The sequence below is a fragment of the Candoia aspera genome, chromosome 3 (genome assembly GCF_035149785.1).
Source record: "Candoia aspera isolate rCanAsp1 chromosome 3, rCanAsp1.hap2, whole genome shotgun sequence".
Taxonomy (NCBI): domain Eukaryota; kingdom Metazoa; phylum Chordata; class Lepidosauria; order Squamata; family Boidae; genus Candoia; species Candoia aspera.
Window position 1 is genome coordinate 104,018,653 of NC_086155.1, and position 23,165 is coordinate 104,041,817.

The following is a 23,165-nucleotide window of genomic DNA, read 5'->3' on the forward strand; positions in this document are numbered from 1 at the left end:
GGAAATGTAGTCCTGCACAGCTGGAAAGTACTAGGAAGGCTGCCCAGTGACATCATTTGAGATAAATGGTATAAGTATCCTTTCCCAGCTCTAATTCTAATATTAATATTAGACCCATCTCTAATTCTAGTATTAGTATTCTATTCTAATACCCTAATTTATGACCATGTTTGGTTTTACATTTTAAGTAGTTAAACAAATTGTAAAGTACGTGGGAAGAAGTCCAACACAAAGTACAATAAGCTTCATAAGAGGAAACGTCTCAAAAATGGGAAGAGAGAGAAGGAGCTGAAAGGGAAAATCAGCACTATCATATCTCTGAAGTATGCTTGGAGGTCACTCAAGACCACAACAATATTGCATTATAATCTAGGAAAAGCACCCCCAAATCCAAGAAGCTGTCAGCATGGTTAATGAACTGAGTGAAAGAAGCTGTTGCTTAAATATATCAGAAGCAGGAAACCAACTATGGAGCTATGGAGTTGGATAAAAAAGCTAAACAGATTGCAGAGAAAGTAATTGATGATTTGCATGTCTCTTTACAGTGTAAAATATAGACACCTGCCTGTGTGGATTCTTCTGCCATTTTTTTCCATAAATGAACACATCTGTTTCACTAACACAAACCACAGAGCTGCCTCTTGTTCCCAACAAACCCTTTAGCTTTTTTCTTTCCTACACACATGGAGAATTATGTGCACTGAACTTGCTTTCAGCGGCCACAGATTTGATTAGGTTACCAGCTAATGGACCTACTCTTTTAACCCTAAGTCAAACACAGATGAAACATCCAAGAAGATGACTTTGCAGGAAGAGTCCCCCACTCCACCCCCTGCTCTTGGAAATATTGATCCCTCCCTTTCTGGTTTCCTCAATTCAGGGTGTCTGTTCAGGTCCACCCAAAGCTCCACTTTAAGTATTTTTGGGTTCCAGGCATTCAGTATTCATTGCTTTCAAGGCTTTTGACCAACTGGCTGTTAGTGGCTTCTGAATTAACAAACGACTTTGTAACAGTGTGGTAACCAGGCCATAGGTAAAGATAAAGGTTTCCCTTGACATTAAGTCCAGTCGTGTCCGACTCTAGGGGACGGTGCTCATCTCCATTTCAAAGCGGAAGAGCCGGCGTTTGTCCGTAGACACTTCCGTGGTCATGTGGCTGGCACGACTAAACGGAACACCGTTACCTGCCCGCCGAAGCGGTATCTGTTGATCTACTCACATTTGCATGTTTTCGAACTGCTAGGTTGGCAGGAGCTGGGAGCAACAGGAGCTCACCCCATCTCGCGGATTCGAACTGCCGACCTTCCATTCGGCAAGCTCAGCAGCTCAGCAGTTTAACCCGCAGCGCCACTGCATCCCTTACCAGGCCATACAGATAAATAAATAGGCAAAGAAAAAATGAGGAGGAAGGAAAGGAATGATAAGAGCCCAAATAAAATAGATGGGGAAAGAACAGAAATTAAAGTATATATATGTTACAATTTATGGGACGCGGTGGCGCTGCGGGTTAAACCGCTGAGCTGTCGATCGGAAGGTCGGCGGTTCGAAACCGCGCGGCGGGGTGAGCTCCCGTTGCTCGTCCCAGCTCCTGCACACCAAGCAGTTCGAAAACATGCAAATGTGAGTAGATTAATTGGTACCGCTTCGGCGGGAAGGTAACGGCGTTCCGTGAGTCATGCTGGCCACATGACCCGGAAGTGTCCCTAGGGACAACGCCGGCTCCAAGGCTTTGAAACGGAGATGAGCACCGCCCCCTAGAGTCGGACTCGACTGGACTTTACGTCAAGGGAAACCTTTACCTTTACCTATGTTACAATTTGAAGATGTGCTTGCCAGATGGAAATCAAGGATTTTCCTTCAGTTTGTCTCTGGATTGCATCTTCTTCCACCCACGTTTTTTTTCTTGGTTCTTTATCCTATCCATATAATGAAAAAGACTCCTAGTGATAGGAGAGCCTATCAATGGCTCACTTACCAATTTAGGGAGGGGTTGAAAAAGCTCAGGGGGGAACTCCAGTTGCCATTCTGGGGACTGATTGAGAGACAGAGATATTGTCGAAAGGCCGTGACTAAAATTGTGCTTAAATTTGGCAAGATGATATAGTCAATCAACTTGCCGGGAAGCAAGAAAAAGCACCTCTGGAAAGTAGGTATGAACTCACTTATTTGCACTCCCCATTAGATGGTGCATTTTTCTCTTAGTGCCCCCCAGACCCTGGAGAAAGGAGACTGCATTGGCTTTATGCTCACTTCCTTATTTGGGGGGCCTCCTCATGTATTTCTATGAGTAATATGGTGGCTGTGTCGTAATTAATGCAGAATTGAGTTCTATAAATGTTTTATTTCCCTTCGGTGAGGCTGCATAGGCTTCCCAGGATGTCAGTGAGTTATACAGCTCTTCCCCATAAGTGGCAATGAAAACTTTATAGCATCACTGACATTGCAGATTTTGTTTATATCACCAATTTTAGTTCCTCTTTTTAAAAGAAAATAAAATCCAATAATGGTTTCTCCTTGAAGTGCATTAGTTACCATAGAAACAGTGATGTCACTCATATGGGCAGAACTTGAACATCATCCAAAAGTACTGCTTGAAGGAAGTGACAAGTTCTCCTTGAGCTGGAGCCAGAGTTGGGAATGACTGGTCCTAGTCAGTGGCAGGAAGTTGTCATGAACGTAACAGGAAGTAGGGTGTGTTGATGACATCATTAATATTTTGTGAGTCAGAAATTAGAGCAGTATGAAATGCATGAAAATTAGGGGGACCAGATTTAATGGCTAGATTAACTTATTTACCGTAAGATTTAAACTTATTTATAATAGCTTAGCATTTGTATAGTGTTTTGAATGTTAAAACTTTTATAGACATTATATCATGACTCTTTACAACAATTCTGTATGGTCCTTATCATGGGGGGGAGGCAATATTCATGCTGTACTCTCTACCAACAGCGTGTTACTTGAAGCTATGTACAAACAATAAATAATAGTACTAAAACCATTTTAAATGAACAATGACTATTGAATACTAAATAATAAAATCAACTGATTTGAATTAAAATGTGGTAATGAAAAAAAAAATCTGCCTGAAACATTTTTGCCACATCAAGCAAGGTCTACACCCCTTTGATGCACCAAGAGTGGAATGAAGGCTGCAGGTTTTGGCCTCCAACGGATCAGAATGGCTGAAGAGGGACTTCTGAGGAACAGCCAGTCTGTGAGTGCTGCTGCCCTGTTTCCTCATCCTCAGCTTTTGCTACCAGAGATGGATGCCTTACTCTGATTAATGGTAGGGCTGGGATTATAGAAGGCCAGTAAAATTGCAAAAGGAAAAGAAAAACCAGCTCAGTACATCAACTGCCAAAGGAGAAAGAAAAGGAGGAGAAGGTGGTAGTGTGATTTAAAACCGGGAAATGCCTGAAATGATGCTTCCATTGGCAAGACTTACAGAGCATGGGAACAGCCCCAGGAAAACTTTGTTCTGTAAGAATTGCATCCTGGAGTTGTGCTTCTCCTGCAGACCCAAGAGAGCTTCCAGGAGGTACATCCACATGAGCAATGACACTCTGAGACAATGCAACATTTCAAAAGTCATTAGCAACCCTTAAAGCTGGAATGGGTGTAATAGCAAAACAACGTTGCTTAGGCATGCTGTGCTTCCTATAGTCCATTTCTGTCAATCTGTCAAGTCATGACAAGAATAGCTTTCCAGGTTTCGTCTGGTCATTGGCCATAATCATAACCTCTGACTTGTCTAAAGTCTCAACATCTTGCAGTAGCATTTTGCATAGAGACAACATGTTAATAACAATAGCAACACAGACCTTGTTGTCACTGGTACAGTGCCCTGACTGAATTCAGTTTTAGGATGCTTCTGTAAGTGTTTCATTATGGAGAGGTCCATAATTCAAACAAAAATATGTCACCTCTGTCTGGAAGATCAAAGCACAGAAGCAATTAAAAGATGGTTGGGGTTAAATCAGATTGATTGTGAAACTCTCTCCTAAAAAAAAATCAAATACTTCATGAAAATCATTTTCCTTTTATATACTTAAATGTGGTATCCTTTTTAACATACTTTCTTTAAGTTTTGAATGCATGAAGCAGAGGATTTAAATTACAACTGTGTTACACTTGGGAAAAGTAGTAGCTGGCATTGCAAAGATATTGGGTGGAGTGGGGATTCCCTCTGTGCAGTGGGATCTGGAAAAGAGGAAGTTAACTAAACCAACATTATTAACAATGAGAAACAGAAATGCTATGATTAATTGCTAGATGCGAGAACAAGCAGCAAGCCAAAGCCATCTCCATCTTAAAATTTGGGCACTTAAAGGCCTCTAGTCAACTACTCAGCCAAATATTGGTCTAGAAAGTTCTTCCTTGCAGCAATATAGCATGCCCATTTTTATTTGGGGAGGATTCATAACAAGAATAGTGATTCTTTCCTCCGCCAGCCATGCCCTTCTTGTGTTCCACAAACTTAAAGTTACTGGTGATAGAAACCATGATTGTTATCAATAATGTCAAAGGATAAAAAGTATAATCAGTGTTGCACATTCTAGAGGCATTGCACAGAGGGGATTCTGGAACAGATTTCCAGGAGAGGCTCAAGAAGGCCTTGTATGTCTTATATCGACACACAACAGGAAAACCTAAAGTTGAATCATTGGAATGTATTTAAATGATTAAGTGTTACCTCTACCAAAATTAATGTTCAAATTGTTTTTAAGGGCCCTTTCCTCTGCCCTGGTATCTGTCAGTCATCCCAGCCTCTTCAGTTAGAACCCTAGAGCAGGGCTGGTTGTCATTCACAATGCAATCTCCATATATTCCTGTTTCTGTAGGGAAAAAAGAGTCAGAGACCCCTAACCTGACCATTTTCAGAATGTCAGGCTAAGCCATTTCTTGCTGTTTCATGACTGTAGCCTGAAAACATTCTCAACATGTGATCTAAAACCAAGGCAGTGTATCTTGCCGCAGTCTTTCAGAGTGCATGTTTTATGTGCAGCTTCCCCACACAGTCACCTTCCTTTTATAGTGATCATGCACAACTTCTTATTGATTCCAAAGAAGGCTTAATAATTTACATAATACTAATGTCATAATAAACAGGCAGCCTCCCTCCTGCTACCTTGTGGCATTGCACTTGCCTCTGAAGCAACCAAGGATGATTTCAAACGCTGAACAGCCACAGATTAATTGTTCATCTTGCCTCATATGAAAAGAGTGAGGTGTAACTCATTCTCAAAGCCCAGGGATCTTCCTCAAAACCCTTCCAGTATTACATTCAGAGTTTGCCTATTGAACAGAAACATTAGGCCAAGAGCATCAAATGCCATTGATGCAGGCTCCAACATCAGCCACATCCCAGTCTGGATCCTTTTGTAGTGTGGACAGAGGTGCAGCTTGGACCCCAAGAGACAGTTGTTTGTAAATACTAAAAAAGATGCTCCAATTCTCATGTACCGGGGGCAGAATCCAATGTCAGCCATCCATTTCACTGAATCTTTAATTAGTTTATAGACTTTCTCAAATGATGGTACTCTATTCTTTTACTTTCCTGACTTTATATATTCTTAGAGTTCTTCCAGACAAACACCTTTCTACTTCCTAACTCTTGTATAAAATGGTATACAAGACTCTGGTATAAAATGCAGCCAAGATTAATTTGGACTAATTTGGTTCCCTGCCTTCCCTTCCTTGCACTAGCTTAGGCAAAGAGAGCAAGGGGAAAGCTGACCAGAGTTAATTTGCAACAGACTTGCTGGATCTACCTGCCTTTTCCCAAACAGACCAGAGACAAGCCTCTCTTTGCTTCAGCAAGAGACCAACCAGGATGCAAAGCACTCACCTGCTTGGTTCTTGAGGCTTGATGCCTGAAGCTTGGTTCTTGCTTTTCTTCTCCTAACACAACTAGTTCTCAGGTACTTAAAATTCCCCCTCCTGAGGGGATGAGCATGCAGAATCAATAGGATTTGAGGGAGTGTGCAAAGTATCTGGCTGCTTGTTTGTCTATCTTGAGATTTCACACCATTGCAAGAACCTGGTTACCACATCACTTGATCACATGGGCATTCAGCTGGTGCCAAAACATGGACTACGCTTTCTTCTTAGAAACCCATGAGTATACTGAAGCATATTATACTTTAGGAACAGCAGAAACAAGAAGACAGAATTCTTACATTTAGGATGTGAAAACATGGTGAGGTGGGAAGTTAGTTAGAAGACAATGAGATGAGAAGGATACATATGAGAAAGCTGTGACATAGTTTTTGGCTCTGTTACCGAGAAGTAAATAATGGGGCACAAATTATGCTTGAACACAGGGAAAGTGTGCCTGAAAAAAGGTTCCACCTTTCAGAATTGGAGGTTCAATGCCCTGCTTGGGCAAATATCCCTTCCTGACACTTATCACTCCCTCTAACTTTAAACAGAAGTGGTGAGTTCTAGAGAAATTGAACCAAAACAGGCTATGGAGAATTAAGAGATGAAACAGTATTGGTAAGACAATGTACAAGATTCTATTTGGGAGCAAAAGTGATATGTAAATAAAATCATTATTAATATTATTATTAATAATGCCCCTAAACAATCAACTCTAAAATACGTTTACATTAAACAAAAATACAGGTTAATGAGGATCACATATACTCAATAGTCAAAGAATGTTCATGAGTGAACATGAATGAAAAAAAAAGAATATGGACAGCTTGAATTCCATGACAGGCTATCAGCTGACTTGTAATATATATGCATGTTTTGCTTTTTTAAACTGTTGTTCTCCTCCCCCTCTCCCTGTGAAAGAGTTCTTCAAATTCCTTTTTTACTTAAATAAGACAAACCTTTCAGCTAACTCCCTATAAAGTTAGAAGGATATATAAATATGAGATTTCAGGGGACCATGATAGATATAGTAAATGTAACATTTCAAATAATTAAAAGATTAGTCAGGGATACAAACTAAAGTGTAATAGTTTAATTAGCTCTGAGGAAAAAGTCAGAGAAATGGTATGCATTGCAATATAATTAAATACGACAACAAACAACGCCATTAAACGTGATAGTTTATCCACAACTAAGTATCCCCCACACTCATCCCACCCTTCAATTGTAGGAACTATTTCATTATTCCACATTTCTGCAAAGAAGGATGGATGTCCTTCCAACATCCTGATCTACTTGCACACTCAAATACCCAGGTACATATATCAGAACATTAAAAATGTAATGTATTCAAAAGATGATTTTTTTAGAAAAACTGCATGATTACTGCATCCAATCAATGCATAAACAGTGCAATCCTATAGATGGCTACTTATAAGTAAATGCCACACAAAGTCTGTCACCAGGTAAGTGAATATCTGGGTTGTTTCAGAATTAATTGTACCATATCAGTCACAAAGAGTAGATGATGACTGTTTTCATTGTAGATAGTTACTGGTCTCATTTTGCATGTATTTGTGCTTTGAAGGAAAAAATAGGAAACCTAATCTTTTTTCAGACTAAGTTCTGCACCTGGCCATTGACTGCAAGTCAAGGGATATTCTTCAACAAGTGGCTGGGGCGGCACAAAAAACCTGCTAAGTCTAGGTCAAAACTTCATTTTGATTTAATTTAAATGTAAATAAAATACAGTTAAGAATGACTACTCCCAAGTAATTAATGAGTCTTCTTTTCTATCAATGCTAATGAGATTCAGTTTGGTTTAGTGGTTAAAGGCACCAGTAGTAGTATTTCAAGTCACATGTAAGATTATTCCTCAGGAACACCTCTTGTGTTAAATATCATGAGATACAAAAGTAGCCACCCTCTTTAAGCACAAACAAAAGAAATGTATTTATATAGTCTTATATTAACAACAACAACAACTGCATTTCTATACCATTTTTTAGGAGGACTAATCTTTTTTTTCTCAGGCATATCAACCCACATTGAACACGTATTGAAATCTGTTCCTTGTCCCATTATTTTTTTCACCTTCTAGTCAGGACTGTGGAGAAAAGCAGAACTGACCTACAAGACAAAATTCACCAGACTTTATAAACAAGCTCAGGAAAACTTTCCATGCCAGTCTTAATCATTTGGTTTGAAGGATAGGTCCAGGTAGACCATCACAGCATGACCAGATCAGCTTCTATGGATTTCAATAAGGTCCACCTAGGGAATCTCCCAGCAGATTGAGCCTCTGGTTAATTAGAGGGGGGTGGAGGGAAGAGTCTCTGAGAATTTCCACATGGGCCCTGAAACTCAGACAAATGTTAATTCATTTAAAAGACAAAAGTACTACAGAAAGGATCACAGGAGCCTTTTGATGTGGTATAAATTTACACTGACTTTATCAAAAATACCCAGTGACAAGGGAGCTAATGCTGGTCTCTTTAGCATCCTTTCTTTCTTCTGATTTTTTTTTTTAATTATTGCCCTAAATTGGCTAGCTGAGACATAAATGGTTTCATCTGCTCATTGTGTTTTTTTCTTTAAAAGTCAACTTCCTTTCCTACAATAAAATCCTGTTTGTTCCAATACAACGCAGTTCTTTTTTCCAGGATACTTTTTTGCTGCACAAACAGAATAAATACATATGGTCGCCAACCTCATGAAGACTAATCTTAAACTGATCTATGACCTGCACCACTGAATCATGCCTCTGATACAAAAACTACCAAGTTAAGCTTAAGGACCTGTTGGTATGATTGTAACAGCAATTAGAAGGCTGCCATGAAGACCATGGAAACATGCCTAAATATATTGTTTGCAAAAATTAGGAGGAAAGGCAGGCCTGAACACTTTTAACTAATCCTCCCTTCCCCCAAATGAATTATAGCTGTTATTCTTAAATAACTTATTTTTGCCTTCCATAGTAAAGGTAAAGGTTTCCCTTGACGTAAAGTCCAGTCATGTCCGACTCTAGGGGGCGGTGCTCATCTCCGTTTCAAAGCCTTGGAGCCGGCGTTGTCCATAGGACACTTCCGGGTCATGTGGCCAGCATGACTCACGGAATGCCGTTACCTTCCCGCCGAAGCGGTATATAAAATGGGAATGAAGCAAATTCATTGTCCAAGATTCAAAAGCTCTTTAGAAACTAATATATGCCATAAGATATGTGTTCTTCAAGGTTCTGATATCATAGATCAACACATAACTACTTATCACAAATTTCTGACATACAATCAGTGACCTGATCTCTTTCATTGGGGTCTAGTCCAGTGCTTCCCAAACCTAAGTAAATTACCCAAAATTAGGTAAAAGTGTTTTTTCTTGTGGTAATGACACACGAGGCTCTCATGTGGCGCAGAGTGGTAGGTGGCAGTATTGCAACCGAAACTCTCCCCATGACCCAAGTTCGATCCCAGCAGAAGCTGGATTCTCCGGTAGGGTAGCCGGCTCAGGTCGACTCAGCCTTCCATCCTTCTGAGGTTGGTAAAATGAGGACCCAGCTTGCTAGGGGAAAGGTAATTACGACTGGGGAAGGCAATGGCAAACCACCCCGCTATAGTCTGCCAAGAAAACCGCCATAGTCTGCCAAGACCCTTCGGGGGATGCGAAAGCAGCATACCCCCAAAGGGTCAGACATGATTCGGTGCTTGCACAGGGGACCTTTCACCTTTCACAATGACACACAAATCCATTAAATTGACTTAAAGTGTTTTACTTACACTGGGTAAAAAGGACTTTCTGATAAGTTGTTTTGGGTAATGAAGGAAACATTTGAGAAGCACTAGTCTAGCCTGATGTTTCTAGGACAGAGGCCTGCATACTTTTTTAACCACTTTGGTGTGATGAAACTAGTGTCACCAGAGGGCAAGATTCACTGAAGTTGATCTTGATTTGTCCTTCTACTCATTGAGCTGAGAACAAAAAGCCAGCTCTGCAGACCAACTCTTGAGTAATCTCTTTCTGATTCATTGGCTACTCTTCAGTAGATTATTTGCTGAAATCAGGACAGATTTTGTTGGAATAAAAGGAGAAGGGGGAATGATGAAGCAGTAATTATTATTTCTTATTATTTCATCCTCATCCTCATCTCATCTGTTATATGGTCTGCTTTGGCTCCTTCTCTCCTCCAGTAAAAGATTAAAACTTTAGATTAAAATATGTATGTATGTATGTATGTATGTATGTATGTATGTATGTTAAAAACACAGACCAATAGGAAAGCAACCAAAGGTGAAGATGGCTGAATTTGGGTCAAGCGCTCAGCCGAGGCCTGCTCCAAACGCTGGGGAATTTCAGCCGAGAGGCACGTGCTGCTTTCTCCCCTAGCAAAGCCTGGGATCTGGATCCTCTCAGGCCGCTTTTGTTGTTGTTTATTCGTTCAGTCACTTCCAACTCTTCGTGACTTCATGGACCAGCCCACGCCAGAGCTTTCTGTCGGTCGTCAACACCCCCAGCTCCCCCAGGGACGAGTCCGTCACCTCTAGAATATCATCCATCCACCTTGCCCTTCGTCGGCCCCTCTTCCTTTTGCCCTCCACTCTCCCTAGCATCAGCATCTTCTCCAGGGTGTCCTGTCTTCTCATTATGTGGCCAAAGTATTTCAGTTTTGCCTTTAATATCATCCCCTCAAGCGATCCTCTCAGGCCGCACTGGGCCCAAAACACACCGGAGGAGACCAAGCAAAAAAAAGCAGCCGAAGGCGTCGTCGCTCTTCGCTTCGAGCTTCTGGGGCGCTTCCGAACGGGAGCAGCGCTACCTCGTTTCGCCCTGAAGGGACGCCCCCCCCCACCAGCACAGCGAGGTTAGTGCCCCTTCTCCGTGAAGCAAGGCCTCTTGACTTGCCCGCCTCGCGCTGTTCCTCTTGCCCAAATGGCCACCTGCCTCGGCCGCTTCCGGAGCTGAGCGCTTCCTTCAGCCGCGCGGGAGTCGCTGGACAGGAAAGTCGGCCTCTCGTCCGAGAGACGCGGAATAGTTTCCCCGGAGCCGGAGGAGGGGTGGCTGAACGCCTCTTCCCTTTCCGCGGGGTTTGCTTCTCTGCTTGGGGTCTCGGTCGCGAGGGGCAAATGCATTTGAATTCAGTTCCGTTTCACCAACGACCCCACCCCTCGCCGCCGCCCCGCGCTCAAGATCTGCCAGCCTGCCAGAAGGGGAGGCGAGCAGGGCTTCGAGATCCTACGGCGGTTCCTTTCCCCTCTCCTTCGGGATTTCCTTAGAAAGCGAGTCCGGTTTCGTTACGAAACCTCTCAAGGGAGAAGAACAGGCCTGCGTGGGTGAACCTCCAGAGGAGTGGCGGGGCAGAAAAGCCGCAGGGAGGTCGCCGGCGGCTCCGGACTGCCTTCCGATCGAGCGAAATGAAAGGTTACCGTCCCCTCCCGGCTGCAGTTGAAGGAGCAGGACGGCTTCGCGGGAGATCTTTGGGAGATCTCTCCAAAGTTGCTCTCTTTCCCTGAAGTTCCATGGACGGCCCCTCCCAGGGCTCCCTCGGGCCTACCCCACACGCAAGGAGCAGTTCGAGAGGCTTCGTGCGCCACTTGAATTTCCCAAGGAAACTTCGCCGTCCTGACCCCTAGAACTGAATTATTCTCCTCCTGAAGCACCACGCGCCCGCCGGCCCGCCGCTGTTCCGAACATCCCCGCGTGAGGTTAGGCTGGGAGGGAGGGAAGTGAGGCCCCCCTGCCCTTCCTACCGGGGCCGGAATGGAAAGGGACTCGTCTCCAAGAAAGTGAATGGGGCGGGAGCCCTTCGTCTGGGAAAGAGAAGTAAGTTCTCTGGAACTAAAGACCTTAGGAGGAGGCCGATCCCTGATACGGGCCGAGTCCCCGAGACCGTCCCCTGCTTCAAACGCCCGCCAGACCCCTGCCAGCACCAGCTGCACCGGACAGGGACTCGTTTCTGCAACGAGCAAAGACCAAAGAGTGGTCGGGGTTCTTTTGTCCCGCCTGGGGATGAGCGAGGGATGAACGGCTGTTTCGTTCCTTTTGGAGAGGCGCACGGACTCTTTTACACACCAAGCGATGACTGAATATCTACCCCTCCCCCCGCAAATATGACTTTTAAAAAGGATGGCTTTTTTTCATTGTGATTTTTACCCTTCCAAATTGTAGCTTTGAAAACAGAAGAGTTTCTCATTTGCTTTGGTTTTGATATTAAAATTCGAGCGATTATCTTTTTTTTTCCTGTTCTTTCCCCCCCCCCGAACAAAAGGTGAGAAAGGGCGAGGATCCGCATACCTTTTAAAAAATATGCCAGCAATTTAATTTGCCTTTTTCTTTGTTTTGAAGATCACTTCCCCCTCCCTCCGCTACTCCTTCTGTGTCGGAAAAGGTCCCAAATGAAATTAAAATACACTAGATCTGAGGGAGGGCGAAGATGCTAGATTAATATTTTGCTTAAGATAGAAATCCTATTTCATGCTGTTCTCTCAGACTCTGGAGTTGCGATTTTAAACAAAGCATTGTGGACGCTGGAAGAAGAGAACGACTGCAAGGACCCAAAGAAGCTCCTCCCTGCCGGTGAGGATCCGGTTTTTCCTAAAACGCCGCGCAGCTAAGCACGCGAAGCCTCCGGGATATGACGGGCCGCAGCTCCCTGCGCGTGTGATCTTTCGCGCGCTGAACGTGAGACCTGCCCTTACAGGCACATCCCATCTGCATAATTGGTCCGATCCGCCTGCAATTTTTCTGGGGCGCAATAAAAATTTGGAAGAGCCCATATTAGAGTGTGTGTATTCAATCGTTGCGTATGATTAAAGAAATAGGTATTTGCACGCGGAATGCTGCCTCTCCTTTCTGTCTGCCTTTCTTTCCATTTTTATGTCCTTCCCTCTTTGTTTAATCTTTTGCTCCTGTTGGTGGTTTTTGTAACTCTAAGCTGCTTTCCCTGAGTTGCATCTGTGACTGCCCTAACTTGCAGATGTCTGGGAACTGTCGGTTAAAGATACCACGTAACTCACAAAACCGAAACGCGCTGGACAGAATCAAGGCTGGACAGGCAGGCAGAGAAGAGCACGGTGGCTATTTCGGTTAATCCGAATTCTTTCGGAACTCGGAAAGCTATTCCTAAAAGACGGAGGCAGATCCCAGCTGTTGGTGAACCGGGAGCAGCCTTTGTTGCGAGTTTAGTCTGCCTCGAAAGGTTGAGGTTCGCCCTCCGGTCAAATCGGAGGGAAGGGAAGATGGAGAGTTTAAACTGAAATCCGGGATCGATATCGAAGTCTGTTTCGAGGAATGAGAGGGGTTGCAGAAAAGATTGTTTGAGACTGTCTAGAAAATGCAAAATGGTCAGTCCACTTATGGCCAGGTGCCCTGATTTTCCCCTCCCCACCAAGGGGAAGAAAACGGCGGGGAAAAAATGAACTTTCCATCCGGGAGAACAACCGAAGTATGTGTATGTATCCTTGTAGGAAAGCGTGTGATTAGAATTAAAGCCTAGGGACGCATTTACACATCTGGCCAGGTCAGGTTTCGCTCAAGCTGGGTTTCTTGAACAGATCTCAACGTTCGGATTCTCATATCAGAGCCTACAGCAAGCAAATGACACCGTGGTTTAGCGTCTGAGATGCATCCGCTCGATCCCCTGACCACGAAAGGCGGATTCGCTCCTGCTTTCCTCTCGCGCTCCCCTCCCCCAGGCAGTTTATCTACAGCAAGACACGGGGTCAAGCCGGGAAAGTCATCCCACCTGCTTGCCCGGTTTTTCTTTCCAAGAGGGCGAGCTTGGCATTTTTGCTCGAATTAAGGCGCATTTGCATCGAGTCGGTTGGAGAAAATCCTGACCGGAGAATCAAGCAAAATACGCATCGCTAGCTTCTTATTAACCACGGCTTGTTCCAGCTTTTCGCCCCTCCTCGCTTTTCGCTAATAGAAAATAACCGGAGCGCAGCCGGCTGTTGCGCCTGATTGGAGGATGGCAAACGGAACCCTCTTGTCTTCCTCCCTTTCTAAGCCATATGCAGGTTCAGTTTTCTGGACAGCGGCGGGGGAGGGAAAACTGAAAAATCGATTTAACCCCCCCTCCTCGGGGAGGGGATATTTTATTGCCTCACACACAGTTAAAGCAAAATTTGCTGATTTTCCACATGTTATCCGGGTCCCTCCCAGGCTTCAAGCAATTCGGTTTAGCCGCGCTGCGGATTAAAGCAGAGGTCAGCTCTGCCAAGGGAAGAATTGCCCCCGCAGGGAACCTCTCGATTGCAGCGCCCTTTGCCCCGAGGGGGCTCTGCACTCGGAAAAAGGCTGGACTTTCCCAGGAAGGCCGTTTCATTCCTCTAGTTCAGATCAGCCTGTTTGCCTTGGAGATGTGTGGGAGGGAGAGGGAAAGAAAGCGGAAGGAAGGAGGGAGGATGAAGAAAGTCGGAAGGAGCCGAGGCTTGATCTTGGGCCACCAATCCTGGGCTTTAGGATTAGGTCCTGTAATTAGGAAAAAATGGAAGGAAACTGCCTAGATGCTCAACTCCCTCCCAGCGAAGTAAGGAGATGCTTTGCTTATTCCAGCAATACTCAAGAGCTCAAAACACAACAGGGGACACCGCACACCCCAACCCGCCTCAACCCAACGCTTCCTAAAGTGGGAGCCAGAAAGCACCATATTGGAAAAAGCTGACCTCGGTCCACAATCCATCGCCCTTTGGAGGCCTGACGCACCCCAGCAGGGCTTTCTCTCCAGAATCACCTTCTTGGGGGAGAGAGGAGGGGAGTATTAGGAAAGAATCCGAGTGCGCCTTCCAGGTGAGGAGCCACCAATGAAAAGGCCCCCATTTCAGAACAATTCAGAGGGACTCCCATCCCCTGCATGAAAAGGAACTGTGAAAGGCCAGAACTGATGGGCACCAAGACACTACATCGGGCTGGGCAACTCTGAAAGCTAAACGAGAGAAATAGTAGCTGAAAAGATATAAAGGTGGGGACCCTGGAGAAAGGAGGCACAGAAAATCTGCTATTAAAATATCCCATCAAGCCAACAAAACGGAAATAGAATGTCAGCCTTTCGAAGACTCCTGCTGTGAGCCTGCACATTTGTAGGCAAAAAGAAAAGGAAAAGCTGTGGAGGCTTGGAAGGCACGCAGAGTCCATCACAGGAGGTACCTACAGCCCATATCAGTATGCTTAGGCACATCGAACTTGGCATTGGATCGTGCACGCAAATGTACAAGAGTGTGCGCGTATATGAGCATATATATGGAGAGAGAAACCTGATGGCGGTTCTTGTAAGCAGACTAAAACAGAACAGGCACAATTTCCCGCTGCCTATGGGATCCGCCAATCCCGCTGTTCACCCAGGAGAGAAAAATGCCAATTGATAAGAGTGTAAACGGCTCGGCATGGAAAGCAAGGCAGGTGAAAATGTGAGAATGCACACACATCAGCGCACAGATAATTGAAATTTAACGGACTTTCTGAGTTATATTCTAGGCCTAATTGAATGGAACCAATTGACTCTCCATTAGAAATCCTCGAGCAGTGACCCAGGCTATAAATTTGGGGCACATGGTTTGCAGCAAGTTCCTGGTCTACGTTTCTGCTCTCAGTCGGTTCCCCTCCCTAATTTAGTGGGAGCCGGTCTTCAAGAAAATAAAAGGACTGGTCCAGGAAGGACATTTCTAAGAAGAAGGGAAGGACGGTTTCCCACCGACAGGAGAATCAAGAAAGGATCCGATGGAATAAACGGTGGGCTCGGGAAAGAAAGTAAAGCGGAGGTAAGATATGAAGAAGCCATCGGCTCGTCGTTAACAGCGAACAGAGTCTTCCTGCCAATCTCGGGTCCGCCACACCTGAATCCATGCCGAATCCGTGTTTCACAATCCACGCGTTTCTCAAGTTCCCACGTTACCTTCTAAGAGGTTGGCCGCATCAAAACAGTGCAGTTAAATGTACCCTCGGAAGCCTCTTTCCAATAAAACCTAGTCTTGCGGGGGAAGCGGTAAGACCCCCGCGCCTTTAGGAGGCAAAAGTCAATGACCACCTAGCGAGTTTAATAAATCGCCGTAAAACTCATGGTATTTCAACCCCGGTTGCTTCACTAAACCATTACTACTGGGTTCAGACAAGGTGCTACGCCATAAGCCTTGGTTCAAAATGGCTGACTTCACTCAGGCGCTAAGCCAACTCGACACAAGCCAGGTTCTAGCTTAGGTGAGGCAGGAAGCCTGTTGCTGCCCAATGAAAGGCTGGCCTCTGGCCAACTCACCGGCCGCTTAGGTTTCTTGCCGTGCAGCCTGTTCCACTAGGAAGTCGCCCTCCTGCTGCTTCCACAATGGCACTTCTGAAATCAGCCACAATTGCCCCAAGTCAAGCTGGCCTGGGGGGAAAGGGAGGGCTGTGGCAGAAAGCCGCTCGGCTCCCCGTCGGTGTGGACAGGGCTGGCTTGCTCATCAAGGGCGGGCCTGGGATCCCCATCTCCAACACCAACCGAAGGCTCCCTCTTCCCGGCCCAGTGAACCTGCCTCCCTCTTGCGACGACTCCCCAAATCCCCGCTGAACCTCGGGGCTGGTCCGTGGGGGAGGGGACGGAGGCGACCCTCGACTCCTATGGCCTGGAAGCGAAACGGAGCCGCCGCTGGCCGGGTGCTCTCCTCCGGAAGAAGAGCGCCTCCGGGAAGCAGCCGGCTTTGCCTGGCGAAGGAGCCCGCACCGCCCGGTGAGAGCGCCCTGCCCAGTACAGCGAAGGCTGTCCGAGTCGGCGGGCGAGAGAACCCGGAGCGGCCAGGAAGGCAGCGCCGAGAAACCGGACGGGGATGGAGAACCCAGGCAACGGGACTCCGCGGCGGGCAACTCTCCAGGCAGGGAGAGCCGGCCGCGAGGCGCTCGCGCCACAACCGCGAAGGGCCTGGCTGGGTTCTGCTCTGGGTCCCCCAGCAGCACAAGGGGTGGGAGTCGAGTCGTCCTGGCCAAGTCCCAGCGTCAGAGTTGCTATCCAGGGGACCTTCAGGCTGAGGGGAAGCTTAGCTCCGTCGAAGCCGTGCAGAAAGGGAGGGGGCTTAGAGGCTACGGCACCTGGCGGGGACGATTTTACCTCCCGCTCCGCTTAACCTCCCTCTGCTAGACCTCCATTGACCCGAAGTGAACCTAAAAGCCCTTCGCTTTGGTCGATCGGGGCCCTTTCGGGGAAGACCCAGATTTCCCCGTCGCGCTCCCTCCCTCCAGCCTAGGCGCATCCGCGAGGCCCTCCGTCCGATGTGCGCAATGGCGTTGAGGGAAAGTCTGGCAGCCCGCGGTGGAAGTCCTCCCTTCTCCCGAGTGACATTCTTTAAGAAGTGCCAAACCCTCTTCCCGTCGGGGACGGAGCCCTTCGCGTCACCTAGAAAACGGAAGGCTCCCATTCAGCCGTCCCTGCATTCCTTGCTCCTCAACTGGCTCCTCGCAAAGCGCCTTCTTATTTTACAAAGAGGCCAACCAATGGCTGTTGATTCAGAAGGAAGTTTCCCGAGTTTGCTTTTTCCCCAGGAAGCATCCCGAGAGCCGCAACCCCGCTGACTTGGAAATAAGGTTGCCTCACCTCTAGGAAGGCGAGCACTGCCCGAGCGGGGCTCTCCCTAAAGGTCCGTCCCGTTTAAATCAGAGGGACTTGCTTCTGACTCAGGGCGGACCCATGAGCAGATCGGCCGGGACAGAGGCGAGGCAAGGCGAGGCCAACAGAAGCTTGTTGCACACGAGACACAATACAAAGAAGACCGCAGGTTGGAAAAAGTACACTCAGCGGAGGAGAGAGAGGTGTGCGTGTCTGTAGTGCATAAGAAATATTCTCAAAAGGCCCCTCGCCCCTTTCGCCTAGCCTATTCCTTTGTATGCGTGTGCCCTGAAGGCAGGGCACGCTCCCGCTCCTGCCCCCCGCTTTCAGTCCACTTCCCGCTTCCTCGACGCACCTCAAGAGAAACCTTGAACGGCCGAACCTCCAAGGGGAGATACCAGCAGTCAACCCGCCCCCTCTTTCCACGGTGAAAGAGACGCCTTCTCACGACACGCCGCAGACGCTCCTCGCTTTCTCGGGTCCGCAGCAAATGCAGGCCCGGCTGCTTCTCGGTCTCCTCTCCACTGAAGGAAGCCCGCGGGAGATGGCCCAAACGTAGGCAGCATCCGGCCCGGGGAGGGGCGCTCAAAACAAGACCGCCAATGAGCTGAAGGGCAACGAGAGGGGAAGGATCAGCCCGCGTGCTTCCCACAAGTGAGAGGCAAGAGGCAAACTTCTGGCAAGCCGCTGCTCGGGCCGCCCTGCTCCACGACAAGGCCGTTCTCGCGTCTGCACAACATCCTGACCACTAACCTCCTGAAAGGTCCATCCGTCCATCCATCCTCCCCACCCCACCCGCTATCGGGAAGAGAGACCCATGAAACTCAGCGGGACTTACTTAACTCCTGGGTGAGTACAGTAATCTGTGAGCAGCCACCACCCGCCATCTGGCCTGTTGTTTTCAGCGCTAGGATTTAGTGATCCATAAGGCAAAAAGACAACCATGCAAAACAACCTGTCATTCTCCTGGTCTCAACCTTGGGAGACCGCTTGCACAAGGCCTCCTAAGCGACACGAGTTAATGTACAAACATCGCCATGCAGATTCTTCTGCCCCTCTTCCCAGGTGGACAACGCAGCTGCTATAGTAGCCATCCTCCCTGCATCATTCGAGCTCCCCAAATTGCCAATTTTCTTTATTATTAAATTAACGTGGAAGAGAGAGAGTGAGAGAGAAAAAAGAAAATTCCTTACGTTGCATTGGCACACCAAGAATTTCTGGAAGCCCCTTGACAGAACCTTCCGTAGCGAGTGCTGAGCTTTGCATCATTTTATTTCAATATACAGAGATGACGAAAACGATGGGTGAGGGAAAAAAACACCCAAGGGGATTGTTATTAAAATAATAATAATAATAAACCAAACTAAGAATAAAAAAATGAAGTATATTCGGGACCGATCCTTCTCGATTTGCAGAAGGTTGGCCCCGATCGGTTTCAAATCCCCTTGGAGTCTTCTGCTAGTCCAGCTTGACTGTATCCTGGTTGGGAAGTGATGCTGCAGCAGTCGCCTGCTAGCTGAGTGCTGGTCCAGAGAACGCAGCTTTGATTCATTCACACTGCAGGGAGAGGGCGTGACGTCACTTTCCGCAGGGAAGCCCCGCCCCCACAGCCAATCCCGGCGCGCCTCCCTTCAAAAAATCTGGGCGGGGAAAATAGACCCTAAAGGATCTTCAAGAGCTGCCTCGGATGCCGCCGAGCCAGGGAGAGCCACGCGAGGCTTCCCGCCGGCCGTGAGGCTCTGCCTGCAACAGCGTCGCGTCGGACCCCTCATCTTTTAGTCTTTCGCACATCCCCTCAGAGGCGAGGCATCCGGAGAGTCTCTGCAGGCCATTCCAGGGGTTTGCACCGTCGCCTCTCGGCGCTCTGGATCCGAAATCTTTCCCCTGGATTTTTCTCTTTCTGCCCGGCCGCGAGCTGCCCAGCCAGGGAAACCCAAGCACTTTCCACTGAACGCAGAAGGAAGGTAGCATTTCTTTCTCCACCAGCCCAGCTCTTCCAGGGACCGCATGTGTAATTTTATGAATTTCTTCAGAGGTGGTCTTTTTCTGCCCTGAAACGTTCATCACCGTCCCAGACATCAATGTAACACACCGCATTTTGACGCTTGGTTGAAATGCAACGAAAATAAAACACGCTTTCTCTCAACAGGTGTACGTATGGTATTCTTCCGCCGCGATCGAAAGGGCAACGAAATCCTCTTGCAAGAAGCGCTCAGCGCGGCCGGTCTCTGCCAGGCTCAGCGAAAGGGATGTTTTGCTTCCCTCTAGGCGGGCACCGAGGTCTGAGCGGTTCGGGTCTTCCCCAGGCCCTGAGCGCGGAGAAACAGCTTCGCGCAGGGGCGATGAACCGCCCTCCGCCTCCTAACCACCAGGTAGTCTTCGCTTCGGCCCCTGTCCCTTTCTCAGACTAGGTGGGAATTTGGGTTGAACTAGGAAGCCAGACCAAAACTCTTGTTTAAGGCCTTGGGCCAGTCTCTCTCTCACACACAGGCGCGCGCACGCACTTCGGTAAAGAGACTCGGACTCCTGGCTTAACCGACCCACTGTTACAAGCCTGTGGTTGAGAAAATAGGCTGCGCCTGTCCCGGTCTGTTTCAAGATACTGGGGTGGTTTATGAGCAACTTCAGCTACTGATTACATTTTGCTTTGCTTCCTCGGTTCCCACAAACTCTGCTGCCTTTTGCCCAACTGCCAACTGCGTGGCTAAAAAAAGTCGTGGCCTCCGGTTCCTGGGAAAAGAGAAAGAAACAGCTAGCTGAGAAGCGGGGCAGTCGCTTCTTGGTTGAACGCGGAAAGCAACGCCGTCAGCGCGCTGCAAAATTCGCCCATCTTCTCTCTCTGCCTAACCCGCAGCCAAACGTGGGAATTTGATTGAAAAGGCACCGAAAGCTATCAGGCGACGGCGCTCTCGCTTGTGTGTGTGCTGAAGGGGTGGGTGGTAACGCGTGCAAGAGAAACCGAAGGAGAAATTCATTCCCGCTTGCAATTAACTATCTCAGGCATCGGTGAGAGACGAGAGCTTTTAACGAGGCAGCCGCTGCCCAGCTTTTTCACTCGTAGTTCATTTCCAGGGACCGCCTTCCGATCGGATCCCGAGACTCTTTCCCTGGCCACCCGCGCAATGGGGCTTCCTTTCTGGTGTTCCTGGGATTGCACGGTAAACGCGCGTTTCCGAGCAGGAGTAGGTCTGGCTTTACACCCTTCCTTTCACAGCTGTAGGATTTCCTGCCATTTGAAGGGTTGTATCGCAGCCATTACCTTTATTTCTAACCCAATTCTGTATGTGTAACTGCTCTGCTCCTGTCTGGGGTTACTCAGCAGGTGAGCAGCGGCAGGCACCAGGTAGATGGCCGGATATGAACAACAACAAATGATGCTGCAGTGAAATCTGTAGAGAACCCCAACCGGTGATGAATGGACGTCGTGGGGCTGAAACGATGGGCTGGGCGCAGGGAACAGCAAGAATCAAGAAAAAAAATTGCTGGAGAACAGAAGCGGGGTCCTGAAGCACAGCTTTCCCTTTTCGTAATCGAAATTCAGGGCTCAGATGGAGGATTGGAAAATGGGATCCTTCTCTGTGGAATATTCTGGCTACTTTTAACAATATCAGACTCATGGTTCTAAGCCTCCATTTCAGTTTTGCTTGGCTGGAATCGAGATGAGTTTACGGAATTGACAAGGGGGTAAAACCTTCCATTTTCAATCAGTGGAAACGGACATTTGTTGTTGGTCATTTACTTCCTTGGTGTTAAAACGTTAACACCAACGATTACAAATTGTTCAGTTCTTTTCAGGCATTAGATAAGTGGCCGAGAGCAGGGCCGCAACTGGGGGGGTCGGCAACTGGGGCATTTGCCCCGGGCGCCACGCTGCGGGGGGCGCCAAAATGAGCGCGGAATCCATGTTTGCCACGGGTGACACAGACCCTAGTTGCGGCCCTGGCCGAGAGTGTTTCTAGGATAAAGGACCGGAGAGGAGGGAGAAGTAGAATTTCCCAGAATAATAAAGAATTAAACTCTCAGAACATCTGAATATCATAATTTATGTGAAATAAATTTACCAAATAAAATTGTCAACCCATTTGGTATTAAAAAAAAAAAGCAACCACAGTGACCGCAGTCCATTTCTATATCTGGTAAAAAAAGAAGAAGTAACATTTGATTTCCTTTTCCTTCTACCAAACTCCATCAGAGTGCCCAGTAAGGAGGGAGTGATGAGAGATGAGACAAATGAGACCTTGTGCTGAGGAGAATTTTCCAAATCTCTTTCTGAATTTGTATTGAAAACAGGTACTCGAAATGCCGCACTTACATTTATAAATTTGACAGGGTTGATGAAACAGATTTAAATTTTTTAACTTGCTCCTCTTTGTGTAAGACCTGAAATGGGGTCACCCCCCCCCAAAACAAAGTTATTGCCATGACAGACGCCTGCCGGAAGGTGAAGCGTTGGGCACTAGCAAAGAGACCGTTCAGATACTCCTGGGGTGGGGGCAGGGATGGGGGGAAGCCCAGCAGAGTCAAGGACACTGTCTGCACATCAAGCAAGGTCCATCCTGGGATGCTTTTCCAATTCTCCTGATTTTACTAGGGGAGCTACAAGAGTAATCTGTAAATTGTGTGTAACTGCTTGCATCACAATAAATAAATTTAATTATGGACCACTCCTATGAACCCAAACTATGCAATCCCAGAAGAGGCTGCTCATCACACCTTGGCATGATTAATTACTCTGGCATTGCCTCCTTTCAATTAGCATCCATAATGAGTAAACACATTATCTGTTACACATATTACAGATAAACTACAGGATAATCAGGCAAGGATAAAATAGCACAAGATAAAAAACAAAGTTAAAAGACAATTCCATTCCTCAGCAGAATTTATCTTTCCTCAGAGGAGAAGACCTATTCTATAAGCCTCTGCCCTGGATTTGTTTATTTGTTTATTTATTTGTCAAATTTTATTGCCGCCCATCTCCCCGCCCCAAAGGAGACACTCTGGGTGGTTTACAGAAACAAAATTTAAAATTCAATAAATACAATAATAGACAATAAAAATATAACATATAATAAAATATAATAACACCCAGATGGCTAAAAGTTGTGTTTCAGTCTGTGAGTATAAAAGATCGTCCTAGGGCACTAGCCATCCCCACAAATGGCTGTTCCCCATCCTGCTCCAGGCATGATGGTCAAACCAGATTTTTAGCTTTTTGTGGAAACTTTGAGTTTACTCAAAGTTTACTTTGAGACACATCACAGCTCATGCAAAAATAGAGGTATGGGTTGAACTCCTTAGTCGGTTGATAATTCTCACTTTCATATATTGTAAAATAAATAATTCACATATTGTAAAAGTAAATAATTTTTGATGTGTAATTGAATATGCTTCCATTTTTAATACAGAATGTTGGAAGACCACTGTGTTGAGGCACACAAACCCATTTAAACCAAATGTTAAGTTTTAAAATACTTAACTTTGGTTGGACTGTGCCCAGGAATTTTAGATCTTTAGTAGATTATTTCATCATAATTTCAGATGAAGAGGTATGTTGCTGTCAAGACCGCAAAGACAGATTCACTGATGGACCAGTATATTAACATGCAGACAAAAACTTTGCAACCATCCTATATCACAGGTTTTCAGCACCATCAAACCCACAAACAACATCAAGGGAAAATAGTTGTTCTTCACTTTCCTGGAATGTAAATCAACACAC

At 46.6% G+C, this 23,165-nt stretch overlaps 1 protein-coding gene across 1 annotated transcript in view; it reads right to left on the reverse strand.

Annotated features, from left to right (window-relative positions):
• The window catches only part of LHX4 (LIM homeobox 4), a 58,772-nt gene extending 40,060 nt beyond the window's left edge, over positions 1 to 18,712 (reverse strand). Inside the window, exon 1 of the mRNA XM_063300169.1 lies at positions 18,637 to 18,712. Coding sequence (XP_063156239.1) covers positions 18,637 to 18,712 — 76 coding nt within the window. The remainder of the gene's footprint in view (positions 1 to 18,636) is intronic.
• Positions 18,713 to 23,165: the final 4,453 nt, after the last annotated feature.